The sequence below is a fragment of the Eptatretus burgeri genome, chromosome 2 (genome assembly GCF_056783735.1).
Source record: "Eptatretus burgeri isolate ZD-2024b chromosome 2, Ebu_testis_v1, whole genome shotgun sequence".
Lineage (NCBI taxonomy): Eukaryota > Metazoa > Chordata > Myxini > Myxiniformes > Myxinidae > Eptatretus > Eptatretus burgeri.
Window position 1 is genome coordinate 24,739,081 of NC_140962.1, and position 13,768 is coordinate 24,752,848.

General features: G+C 43.8%; 1 protein-coding gene across 2 annotated transcripts in view; it reads left to right on the forward strand.

Annotated features, from left to right (window-relative positions):
- The window catches only part of LOC147031632 (uncharacterized), a 99,433-nt gene that overhangs the window by 38,938 nt on the left and 46,727 nt on the right, over window positions 1-13,768 (forward strand). For both annotated transcript variants that reach the window (XM_085866082.1, XM_085866073.1), the window contains exons 7-9: window positions 3,075-3,150; window positions 3,256-3,321; window positions 11,316-11,605. In XM_085866082.1, coding sequence (XP_085722208.1) covers window positions 3,075-3,150; window positions 3,256-3,321; window positions 11,316-11,605 — 432 coding nt within the window. The remainder of the gene's footprint in view (window positions 1-3,074; window positions 3,151-3,255; window positions 3,322-11,315; window positions 11,606-13,768) is intronic.

Consider the following 13,768-nt stretch of genomic DNA (forward strand, 5'->3'; position numbering starts at 1 on the left):
GTGGTACTTTAACGATGTATTCTGGCATCTTTTTAAATCTTGGTTGTTCAGAAAACTCTCGAGAAGAAAAGATATGCCTTTTAAATGCTTGTGACTTCACTCGAAAATAGTTCATTAGTGTATCTTTGTGGAGACAATTGAATGGGCAGCCAATTTTTTCCCCGTATCATCCCTCAAGATGGACTACCACTCCATGGTAAAAGGAGCCATGTGTGTGTCCGTCCGTTTGTGTGTGCGTGCATGTGAGTTTCACCCATTGGTTGAACAGTTTGCTTGTTTCCACCCACAATTTCAACATTACCAATGCCATATTTATATACTCTGTACAGGTCTGAAGTTTCATCGGTCTATTTGTAAGGCTCCACTTTCTGACTCTCAACTCAAATTCAATATATTTCTACTTTTTCACATTTCTCCTCATTCATTATAATTTCTGCTTTCTTTTATTTTATCTCTTTTACCCTTTATTTCTCCCTTTCTTTAACCGTCAGTCGAAGAGAAGTGAATTTTTGCAGAAAGTTTTCTATAAGGCTCACTGAGTTGCTCCTGGATGGGTTTGAGGGTAGAGGAGTGGAAGCTGAAACCCAAATCCTAAAACCTCCAATAAAGTAAAATGTGTTTTGAGCATGCTGTATGGGCACATTTACAGCAAAGTGATGAAAATGGAGTTTGTTAAATAGTGGAGATTCCCAGACAAACTTTGTCAAGCCAAACATTAAAAAGAGACCACTTCCTGTGTACTACACTACTGTATTCAGATGTCTAAAATGCTGTTATACATGTCCAAAAGCCATATTTGATACTTTTTCTGTATGAATTACTTTATGCTTTGATCCATCGGCCACATATCAGAAGTCAGATGAACAGCACATCTTTGTGGCCTCAAAACCACACTGAAATAACTAAATATTGTTGCCTGTAAATGTAATAACTCCAATAAAGTAGGGTGTGAGTGTTTGATCGATTGTCTTATTTCATTCATGTGCAATCATCAATATTTGTCGCTCTGATCAATATGTAATGCATGTTATACAATACATGTGCCTCATTCTATTATGAATATTAAAGGAAAAGAATAAGTAGTGGTGCACATGTCAGCCAAAAAGTAACTGGTCACAGGTGTGCGTGTGTGTATGTGTGTGTGTGTGTGTGTGTGTGTGTGTGTGTGTGTGTGTGTGTGTGTGTGTGTGTGTGTGTGTGTGTGTGTGTGTGTGTGTGTGTGTGTGTGTGTGTGTGTGTGTGTGTGTAGGGTGGTGGCGCAATCATCCTTCGGGTAATGTGCGAGGATTATATTATATAAAGAGTTATGAGAAATGAATGTGATAAAAAAAAAAACTTCAAATGTAGAAATGCCATGAGTCTATTTATTTATTTATGTTTTGAATTTTTTTTCTTTAAATTAAAACACAAACATGCCAAGTTAGACAGTTTCTGCATGTAACAAATATGTCGAGAAACTGCCTGCAACATAATACCAATCTGTCACGATATGAAAGCCCCCCCCCCCAAAAAAAAATGTTGCTGGTAACATGCTGCTCAATGAATGGAGTAGGAAGGTAGGGATTTTAATTTTTTTTGGACGTGTTTAAATGGAAGCAGAACAGTATTTCAGATTCTACGTCTTTCCAACCAGTATGTGTATGTTGATAGTTGGAAATGTATAGAATCATGAACTTTAACATGTCCATCATGAGATACCAAATTAGGGGTAAAAACAGTATTGTGTGCACAAGTCATAGGATTAAATGACACCAATTTAGTATCTCTACAAGATTTCCTTACACGTTGAAGCTGGTCTCAGCAGTGATAAAGACAGCATATCATTAACATGGCTCAACAGAACATTTGAAGGAAATGAAGAATACGAATCCCCCATTCCTCATCCCTGAAAATCTTGCATATTCAGATATTGGATCCTTTCCAGTTGATAAAAATCCTAGATTACGCCCTTTGGGGGCATCCATGAAGTATATACTACTCAAAATAAGAAACTTTAACCCGACTCCCACCACCCCCAACTAATGCACTTGAAAGTTAATCTGGATAATCCAGCAACATAATAATTGTTATACACCCCCCTCTTTTCTCCCCCCCTCCCCTTTCCCATCACATCTCCACTTCCCCCGATCCCCCATCCTCTCCTTCCTCTGCATTCCTGTCAGCAAAGTGACAGGTGGTATTTTCTGGAATAAAATTAAATGTGTAAACTGTTTGCAGGGTATAAACAGCCCCCCCCCACCCCACACCCCAAGAAAGTACAGGACTGTCGATTTAAGGCACACACAAAACTGAGATAATGATAAGATCCTGCATTTTTTTCTTACTTTGTAACAAAACTGTCTTAAAATAATTTTCAAGAAATTCAGTTCTGTATTTTGAAATATTAATTTATGCTTTGTTTTTGATTTTAGACCGATGTTCACAATAAGCTTCTTTTTCTTCATCCTCTTCTTCTTCATCACAACACACCTTTTAGTTTTTTTTTTGGTGGTCGGCATTTTTTTGTGCAGACATAAGTATGTCAAATGCAGACCTTATGGGTCTGACATCTTGTGTGTCTTGGTGACCACATCGGCACTTTAAGTGAAAAAAACGAACACCAAATGTCTGCACGGCCGCCATGACTTCTGTCAAAGTCGGGAATGTCTACCCAGGGTCCATTTTCTGACTATGAACAAGACACCATCGATGTGTCCCAGGTGGGTTGTGCAATGTTTTTAAAATGTCGAAAAAAACTTTCTGACCCCTTTACTGAAATAAACAGCTGCTGATTTTCTATGTTGAGACCACAGCAGTCGACAATGGCACAGAGTAATGCCATGTACCGCAGACAAAAAATGGCCACCTGGAAGTCGACCCTCGCAAAAAACAACAAACAAAATTGGGGGTTGGCAAGAATTATTGGGGTAGTCCAATCTACTAGGTCGGTTTCTAGGTAGGTAATGACCGGAAACTCAACATTTTTTATTTTTTTTATTTTGGCCCAACTCAAGATTTGCATTCGTTATGTCAAACGATTTTTTTCTGAAGAAGGAAGTGAAAATGTCACGTTACATCGATCGTTTTTGTTACAGGCTCGCTCACGGAGTCCCATGAGACGTCTTGTGGCTTCTTTCGTGCCCAGAGCTCCAACTCCTCATCGTCCCCCAGGTGAGACCACCATAAATTTGTGCATCAACTGTTGGCTGCTCAAACCTTGATTCCAGCATCTTGTCTGTTGTCAATATTAAATACCTAACTCCATATATCCTCTAGGTATCAGAGTGGAAGCCAAAGATAAAAGAGCATTCATACCTGCGACGAGATATCCATCTGCCCCAGGTAACTCTTACCTTCAATGGCTGGTTTCCACAAAAATACATTCTCACAAAAGACTTTCAATCGGGCGATGAAGAAAAGAAGATCCTTTCGTCACCATGAAGGTTGTGATTCTGCAGTTGTTCTGGTCTTTGTACTATTCACAATATTGTTGTGGAAATGACTTCTGGGGGCTAACTTTGCATAGGAAAGCATAGTTATCTCCCATATTGAATGTATTAGAATAAGTGTGAAGTAATGCATCGTTTTATGTCTGGAAAGATGTCATCTACCCACCCAATTGTTTGTGTCTAAAACCAACATCACTGGAAACCTATTTTGAATGTTCTTACCTTTGTAATCTGTCTTTTATCTGCTTTCAAACAATCTGACAGACCATCAGGCACAAGTTTTGGGGGCAAAAGCCATGCTGCGATCCCGACCAAAATGGAGGAGGACCATCTGAGTGACAGGTGGATGGGTGGTGTCCCCACCCATAAAACTGGGCCCCAAACCAATAGCAGCTGAGAGGGGATGGGTTAAGTGCATCATCAGAGCAGGTGGGTGCAACAATTATTTTTAAAAAGCAGGTGTAATCTGCATGAGGGGCAGCAGATGCCTGGAAACTCCGCTGAAGAGCCCGTACGTGAGTTGCTATGGGGTTTCTCCCTCAACCGACCGCCTTTGTTGTTGTGATCTCTGCCACCATCCCACCCAGCGAGCCACACCCTCTTCCCTTGGTACCAGGGTCAATATGTGGAACGACTTGTGTCTTGCCTGCTCGTGTCTTCTCCAGGGGTCAAGCTGTGTGCTGCGGGCACACCCGGGGCATCTTCTGTCTTGTCTGACTTACTCCCTTGTCTCTCTTCCGTGATATGAAAGAGGCCGAAAGAGCTTATATAATTAAGGCTCCTGTTCGTTTGTTTAATTTGTGGTGGGTGTATCCGGTAGGGGGACAAGGGGTGATTATGTGTGATTATCTTCAATTCTCATTTGTGATTATCTTATGTTTGCTTCTTCTTTGATTCCTACCCCGTGTTCTCCCAACTACAATTTATAAGCACTTGGTCTCCAAGTGAATTTGGGTGTTTCTGATCACAATTGCAATTGTACACATCCGTTAAAGCAGAAGTTGGATTGGATGTTTAGCACCTATAGCAAGGCCGTGTCATATGCCTAACGACATTCGGTCATTATGCGAGAAAAGACAAATGACACCGAATAAGCACAGCAAATCTACTCGCTCAACGGTCCAACTTGGCACAGTATCGTGGTGGACATACATCTGATCCAGCCCGGGACGAACATATCAGTCGGTCGCCATGACCACTTTGACGCGGTCCACCGGGATTTGAGACGGGAAAGCGGACAAACCCGACGACTTCAATCCGAAGGATTCCGGCAAATAACAAACAAACGAAGAGACAACCAGGGATGAAAACATCACCTCCTTCCACCTTAGGTGGCAGAGGTAATAAGCACTTATGGAAAAATAAGTGAATACGTCAGGCATTTGGAATATCAGCGCGTATGTAAAATAAGCGTATATGAGTTCCACTAAATCTAAAAATAAGAGCATACGCTTATTGTCCACACTCTACTGAATTATGACATCAAGGTACTGAAAGATGGATGGTATCGAAAGAATGTATATATATATATATATATATATATATATATATATATATATATATATATATATATATATATATATATATATATATGTATATGAGTCAGAACCTGTAAGAATGTGATTATTGAAATTCTCTGACTTGAATAAACGCCGCAATGATACCATCATGACAACTTCATGACTGCAAAACCAGAAAGGCTAGTATATATCCTATCTCCCAACTGCTTAAAAAGCAATGGTGATGCTTTGTGGTTGTGATTGGTGGGTGGCACAATGTGTCTATGTGGCAGATGACACTTGTGCATTGCAAATACGTTCTGGCCTCACCAATCACAGTTAGAGGTGTATCATTAACCAGTATATAATGCCGAGAGGCGACACTGTCATAAAGTGGATGAAACAGCGGTGTTGCATGACGTGCTGCAATAAGGGTGAAACTGGTCAGTCGGCTTCACTTTTCATCTGCCTGGTGACAGCATTTGATGAACATTTTTGCACTGCTAGTGGCCCTTCTTGGTTTACATTCATGATGTTAGTGTGATGGTATCATCACCGTTGTATTGGTATGGTATCATTGTGATGGCTTTTGTCCACGTCGGACAATTTAAATAATCACATATTTACAGTGCCCATGAAAAGTCTACACACCCTTTAAAAATTTTCACCTTTTGTTGCCTTCGAGCCTGGAATTAAATTGCATTAAATCAGACTTTTTCCACCTTTATTTACACATCGTATCCCACAGCTTCCAAGTGAAAGGTAAATTCTAAAAATTTCAGAAAATTAATTGAAAATACAAAACTAACATATCTTGGTTGGATAAGTGTCCACCCCTCCCCCCCCACCCCCTTACAATAGCCATTGTAAATTAGCTCAGGTGTAACCAATCACCTTCAAATTCACACACCAAGTTAATTGGCCTACATCTGTGTTAAATCTGAGTGATTCTGATTATTTCATAATAAAATGAGCTGTTCTTGTAGGTTTCCTCTGCTGGGTGGAGCATTTCACAGGAAAGACTCAACCATGAGAACCAAGGAGCTTTGAAAAGATCTCTGGGATAAAGTTGTGGAAAGGCACAGATCAGGGAATGGGTATAAAAATATTTCAAAAGCCTTGAATATCACTTGGAGCACAGTCAAGACAATCACATTGAAATGGAAGGCACATTGTACCAACAAGACCCTTCCGAGATCAGGCCGTCCCTCCAAACTGGATGACCAAGCAAGGAGGAGACTGATCAGAGAGGCCACCAAGAGGTGAATGCCAACTTTGAAAGAGCTACAGGTCTTTATGGCTAAGATTGGTTACTGTGTGCATGTAACAACAATATCCGAAGTACTCCACAAGTTTGTCTTGTATGGTAGAAGGCAAGAAGGAAGCCATTACTCAAAAAATCCCACCTTGAGTCCCGTTTGAGGAATGCAAAAAAACCACTCCTGAAATTCTATAGCCATGTGGCAAAAAGTTTTTTGGTCTAATGAAACCAAAATTAAACTTTTGGCCAAAATGCAAAACGTTACATTTGGTGCAAACCCAACACAGCACATCACACAAGAACACCATCCCTACTGTGAAGCATGCTTGTGGCAGCATCATGTTATGGGGATGTTTCTCACCAGCAGTGACTGGGGCACTTGCAGGGTAGAAGGGAAAATGGATGGAGCAAAATATAGAAAAATCCTGGAGGAAAACCTGCTGCCCTCTGCAAGAAAGCTGAAATTGTGATGGAAGTTCACCTTTCAGCATGATGACGACCCAAAGCACACAGCCAAAGCTACACTGGAGTAGCAAAGGAAGAAAAAGATAAATGTATTTGAGTGGCCCAGTCAGAGCAGTCAGAGTCAGAGCCCCAAACTAAATCCAATCGAAAATCTGTGGCATGACTAGATGATTGCTGTCCATCAACGCTCCCCACACAACTTGACTGAGCTTGAACAGATTGGACAGAAGAATGGGCAAATATTACCCAATCAAGGTGTACAAAGTTGGTGGAGACCTATCCCAATAGACTCAAAGCTGTAATTGCTGTCAAAGGTGCTTCCACCAAATATTAACTCGGGGGGAGGGTGGACACTTATACAACCAAGATTTTCTAGTTTTGTATTTTTAATTAATTTTCTGAAATTTGTAGAATTTGCTTTTTTACTTGGAAGTTGTGGGTTATGATGTGCAAATAAAGGTGGAAAAAGTCTGATTTGATGCAATTTAATTCCAGGCTGTAAGGCAACAGAAGGTGAAAATTTTAAAAGGGGGTGTAGACTTTCTATAGGCACTGTATATATGCAGTATACATATATATTGTTGCGAATTCGCACCCGCGGGCGTGCGATCGGCCGCTCGACTCGAATGGCGGCTGCCTCGCCCACTGGAACGGACAATTCCGCCGTGACCCTCTCGGAACAACGCCAGGAGCCAGTCACGGGTGGGGGTTTAACCCCACCACGACCGTGCCAATTTCCCACCCGCGCAGGATAGGGTTGCTCGCCAAATTCGATCTACCTAAGTACCTGCGCGGATGGTCGAGCGGGCGATCGTACCTCGCCGCAGGCAGACTCCGGACACGAACCGCTTAAGCGGTCCATTCCGTGCTATCGGGATAACTGAGCGTTGTTATCGTCGGCCTCGACGGTTCCGATTAATTATTGGGCGTATTAAGCCCACTACAAACCCTTTACGTGAAGCAGGATGGAGGGTCAATTAAGAAAAGACGAAGCGAAACGGGAAAACAGTTCACACAATGCACATTTATTATGCGACACACGAAAAGCACACATATACAGCCAAACAGTCAGAATGCACCTATATCAGGAAAACAAAAGAAACAACGACGCAGAGTTACAACCGAATACGCGTACACACGGCAACACTTACACAGTTCTACTTTACAAGACACGGCGCCACACACATTTACTCAAAAGCAAAGGAAAGAAGCCACCCTCATAGACAAGGGGGCAGACGGGCCTGTAGGCTAATATGTGCGCGGGACCTGAAGGAGCGGCCAGGACCGCAAGACCGGGTGGGTCCTACCCGCGTCCTCGTGGCGCGTTGGCGGACGAGCCGCAGACGTGGCCGCGTGGCTGTGCCCCGACTCCGTGCTCCTTCGTGGGTTTCGTTGGCACGACCTTTGGAGTGGGGTGGGAACGGGGCCCCCTTGATTGCACTATCTCAGCGCGGGGGAAAAGGGGGAATTGTTGATGATCTGGGGGAGGGAGAATGGCTGGCTGGCTTGGGGTCCCGCGACGAGCGATCTCCCGCCGCGCCCTCGTCGCCGACCGCCGTCCTTCTCGCCTCGGACCTGAGCTCCTTGGCCTCTTGCCACAACTCTCCTCAGCCAACTGAAGAACCCAACACGACGCCTTCGCCTCCCGACTCGACTGCTGCCACACTCTGCTCTTCCAAACTGACTCTGCCAAGATTCGCCTTGCGCTCGGCGCTTTATAGGCCGGCAGGAGAACCCATATACAAATTTCCAGATCAGGATGAGCTCGGGGGCGGAGCCACGTTCGACCAGTGGACGCAGGAAAAGTGGGTGTGAACCTCCACTGATCCTAGAGTTTACATATTTCGATTTCACACGGACGTCCTGGAGGCGGGGCCAAGCCGCTCCATGCTTGCTGATTGGACGGATCAGAAGTGGGCGTGTTGCATTCTTGATCCGAATTTTCCCTCGGAAAGGCTGCTATTTGCACTCGCGGCTCGGTGCGTATCGCTTGAATGAGCCCAAGACAGCCCGACGCTCAGTGTTCACAGGTGATGCGGGAATGGCCGTAGAAGGAGAGAGGTGAGGGTGGTGGAGGGTTTATCGGTGGTGGTTTGATGGTTATGGCGGTTGATTCAAAATAAAGATAGAACAGAAAAACGCCTAACTTAAACTGTCGCAGCCCGAATGAATCACATAAATTCCCTCTAAACAACGGGTTTGGGGCTAACTACACATGTACTTTGAGTTATCTCACGTACGGGACCTGAATGGTGATTTGCGAATTTCCACAGCCGTAACAATATATTTATATATATATATATATATATATATATATATATATATATATATATATATATATATATATACTATTTTTTTCAAAGAAGAAGAAGGTGCTTCCAAACAATCATAGACCAGATCTACTTCATTAATTTGAGCAGCAACCAAGAGCTTTGGTGATGGTGATAATATGGTCATAATTTGGTGATTGAGGAACTTGAACAAAAGATATTTGAGTCTTATGAGAATTGGCTCCCATGATAATGGAACGGGTACGTGGATGACACCTTCACAATTGTGCAAGCAAACATGGCTGACCACCTTCTGGGGCAACTTGGCCAGGAATTCCCCAGCATTAACTTCACAGTTGAAATTGAAAAAAGAAAACAAATTGGCCTTTTTGGATGTGGAGATTCACCGTAAGCATGGCGACTCCCTAAAGACTTCAGGTTACAGGAAACCAACCCACACCAGCAGATTACTGAATTTTAACTGCAGCAACCCAATCACCCACAAATGCAGTGTAGCAATCACCCTTGGCAACTCAGGAATGGACTGTGTCATCTTCCAAAGCCAATGCCATCAAAGAAATCAGATTAGTTAGAGGAGTGCTGCTCAAAAATGGGGACAGCAAAGGGATACTCCCCACCTTGGAAGAACCAAAATGGACAGAACGGAAGGAGCCAGACATGCTTAGGCACTGTGTAGTGCCATACTACCCGGGCCTTTCCGAAAGGATTGGCAGGATAGTATGCAGTGCATGGATTGGTGTTGCCTACAAGCATCTACGCACCATCCCTAATGTGATTTCAAAACTAAAGGACACGATATCAACTGGTGATAAATCTGGAGTCGTTTATTATTCGCATGCAGTGACTGTGACCAATTCTGCATTGGTGAAACTGGAAGAAATTTATAACAAAGGCTGGATGAACATGATAGAGGTGATAGGCTTGGAAAGGTGACCCAGTGAGCCATAGCATGCCATTGCCTGCAATCTGGCCACAAATTTGACTTTGGGACTGGTGTCCGAGACAGAACATCCAACAAACAGCAATGGTTGATACTGGAAGCATGGCACATGAAGAGCCGAGAGGGTGGCCTAACTGGAGAGACTGAAGAACTAAGAGGTTGGTTTCTCTGGGGAGATGGTGGACATACCCACAGAATACACACCTCTGATGCAAATGGTGAAAACTGGATGGTGCAAACAGCTGGATAAGGTGAGCAACAAACAACAACCCTCGGATCTCAAACACCACATTCCCATGTGTCCAACACCCCACTATAACCCCAACAACCATACAACCCACAACTCATCATGTCCTACCTGGACACGAAACTAGCCATGTTCGTGCCCTGGAAACACAAAACCAACAACAAGCGCATGCACATGCTCACCCACACACATACAACACCAGATCACGTGCAAATAAAAACAAAACAAGAGCAGAGCAGCCCATCAATGATGTCATTTGACGTTTATTTTGCTTGAGGTTTGCAAAATAAAACAAAAAAAAAAGTCACTCCTCCATTTGATCTTGAGCATCATTATGTGACCGGAAATGAGCGGTCGTATCGGAATAAAAACCGGACACGTGCCGAGGCTCAGGGTCTATTGGCCTGAGGAAGCCGGTTGTGAAGTTGGTGAAACGTCACCTGAGACTGGGTTTGCTCTTGCTTAATGCTCAAATTAGTGGAGTAGATGTAGTTTACTTTTTCTTGGAAGTGGCTTCTTCTTTAAAAATGTATAATCCCAACCACCCCATTGTGTGTGTGTGTGTGTGTGTGTGTGTGTGTGTGTGTGTGTGTGTGTGTGTGTGTGTGTGTGTGTGTGTGTGTGTGTGTGTGTGTGTGTGTGTGTGTGTGTGTGTGTCGGTCAAAAATTCAACAACATTTGAATAGTTTCCATTAAAAAAAATTTATTTGAGATTGAATAATATAAACTCTTTATATTATGCTTTTCATAGTTTGTAGATTGTTTGTCTGCAACCCTTGTTATCTGGCATTTAATGAATCTGTTAATTAATCTGTTATCTTGCATTTGAAAGGACAGCGCTATCAGTCTTAGGCTCATGTTCGGCAATGAAACAGCAGAAATTTCGAGTTTGGCCAAGGTGCCAGCTCATAATGGCTGTCTTGGAAATCTTATATTGGACATTTATCAAGAGGAACGTATTAGACGATTTGCTGTGACCACTATGTAATAATGAAATATGACACCTTAAAAAAAAAAATCAGAATTTGGCCCACCAAACAACAATCTCAATTTCAGACTTATTGAAGCTGTTACATTTATCTGTTGAAAGCATTATTAAAAGTTATTTTAAAAAAATCTTGACTGGTGAGGTGGTTGACTTAAAGACCGACCTATTTGCGATGCACCCATCTATTTGCTCACAGAAATCTGCAACAGCACAGGGAGGACCTTTTCTACAGAAAGGAGAGGAAGAACTTCATCCAGCACCAGCAGAGCTTTATCTGTCAGCACCCCTGGGAACCTTCCACTGGTTTCACAGAAGAATGCGAGCACTCCAGTAAAAAAGATGGTGGCAGTAATTCGAAACTCAAGATCTCCAAGTACACCAAGGACATCAACACAGCCTGTGGCTATGTGCCTGCCAGACCTGACCAACATCAAACCAAAAGTGATGTCCACTGTTAACATTCGGCACCAGCCTGGTGGAGGAAAGGTAGATCAACCATGCATGAACATCACACCTGTTCAGCGATTGATTAGGGGTTCATTTACGGATGTTATGTTCTTGTTTGTTTTTTTCTCGTACCTTTGGAACCATCTCCCTGTGGCTGTCTCAACTTGTTCTTAGATGGCAGCCTCCTGCCATCTCGCATCTTATTATATCCCCACTCATGATGTAATCTTAACTAACCCCTCTTTACCTGCCTGCAATCTTTTCAATTCTCACATCTCCTGATCAAATGTAGGTCCCATGCCTCTCCTCAAATTTCTTGCTATCATTGCAATACTCTTCAATCCATTGTTACTTCTGCCACCTAAGGTGGACAAAGATTATGTTTTCACTCCTGTTTGGCTGTCTGTTTGTTTGTGGGCCTCAACTGTCTGTGGACAGTTTGGTTGATGTGTGACGAGGACAAATTGCTTCAATTTGGGTGAAGATCCAGATCTGTATATGGATCCAATTTTTGTTTTTTTTACCACCACTGAGAGATAGGGCCAAAAACGATACATAGCACGATATCTCAAAAAGTTATGGATGGCCTCAGATGGAACTTGGTGGACAATTTTGGTGCATGACAGAGATGCATTGATTTGATTTTGATTAAGGTCTGGGGATATCTGGCCTATGCGTGGGCTACAAGATATACAATGGTCAGCCTGGCAGTGGTATGCACTCCACAGAGTGAGTATTTCTATTTTTTTTGTAAAACTTGTCGAGGCTCATGTGAGAGCGAACACACAATGCATAGCAAGGGGGGCATGAGACAGGAGGGGAGGGAGTGGGAAGGACAAAATAGTGGGGAACAGAGACATTAGGAGATCTGTGGAAAGGAGAGGGATGGGGCGGGGAACGTGGGGAATAGAAGATTAACATTACAGGGACTTTCAGGAAACAAAGCAGGGAATTTGAAGGAGGTGGGCTAGGGTGGATTATCGGGGGTAGAAACGATCGAGGATTTGGATGGGGGTGATAAGAGGTGGTGGTGAACAGCTGTTTTGAAGGCCTGGAGGGAAGAATGGGAATGAATAGAGTTTTTTTACAGCCATTTTTCCCTGCTGTGCAGGGGTTAGGCTTTTTCTTGAGGCAATGTTTTATGGCCGGATGCCCTTCTTGACGCCAACCCTGGTCGCCTCTTACGACACACAGGGATATGGTACACCTATTCTAACCGGGGCATACACCGGGACCAGTACACTGGTACTCATTTCGACGACCTCGGAAGGATGATAGGCTGACTCAACCCCCTGGTGTTAATTCAGCAGCCAACGGGGCTTGAACTCAGGACCCTGGAATGAATAGAGTGAGGGAGTTTATTCCAAAGGCGGGAAAAAAGAGGAATGAAAGAGTGAAGGTGAGCAGTGATTCGTGATTTTGGTAGTTTTAACAGAAGGGGGTTGTTGGCGGACCTTGAGCGCCCTGTGGAAATATGGTGGGGACATATCGCAGAGAGAGCAGGGGGGGTAGGCTGGAGAGGAGACAGTAGAAGACAGAAAGACCACCGACCAACCTGCGGTAATTGAGTGAGAGGCCCAAAGACTCAGCCTCATTGTGGGAGATGCCAATGATCCGAAATGCCTTGGTTTCTACAGCATGAAGCCGAGAAAGGTGGGAGGCAGCAGCACCAGCCCAGGGGGGAGAGCAGTACTCCATCAGCCTACGGACAAAAGCTTTGTAAGTGGTCAGGAGCTCAGGTGGGCCGAGGGAGGACTTTGCACGAAGGAGGATTCCAGGTCGGCGACTGGCTTTGGAGGCGAGATTTGAAATGTGGCTTTCCCAGGAAAGGTCATGGCAGACAGTGAGACCCAGAAGCTTGAAAGAAAGGACTTCTTCCAGAGGATTGTTGAGAAAGTGAATGAGGGGGTGGGGGGGTTCCAAACGGTCCTTTCGAAGAGACATAGTGAGAGTGTGAGATTTGTCCGGATTGAAAGATATGTTCCACGTGTTGGACCAGTTTGTGATTTTATCCAGATCTGCAGTGAGTGAAGAAGCTGCTGCTTGCCAGTCTGAGGGATGACCGATGGTACGGCAGAGGGTGGAGTCATCAGCAAAGAGATATAGAGGACTTTTCAGAGAGTCGGAGAGATCATTGATGAAAACCACAAAAAGAACAGGGCCCAGAACGCTACCTTGAGGAACTCCAGCCTGGACAGGAAG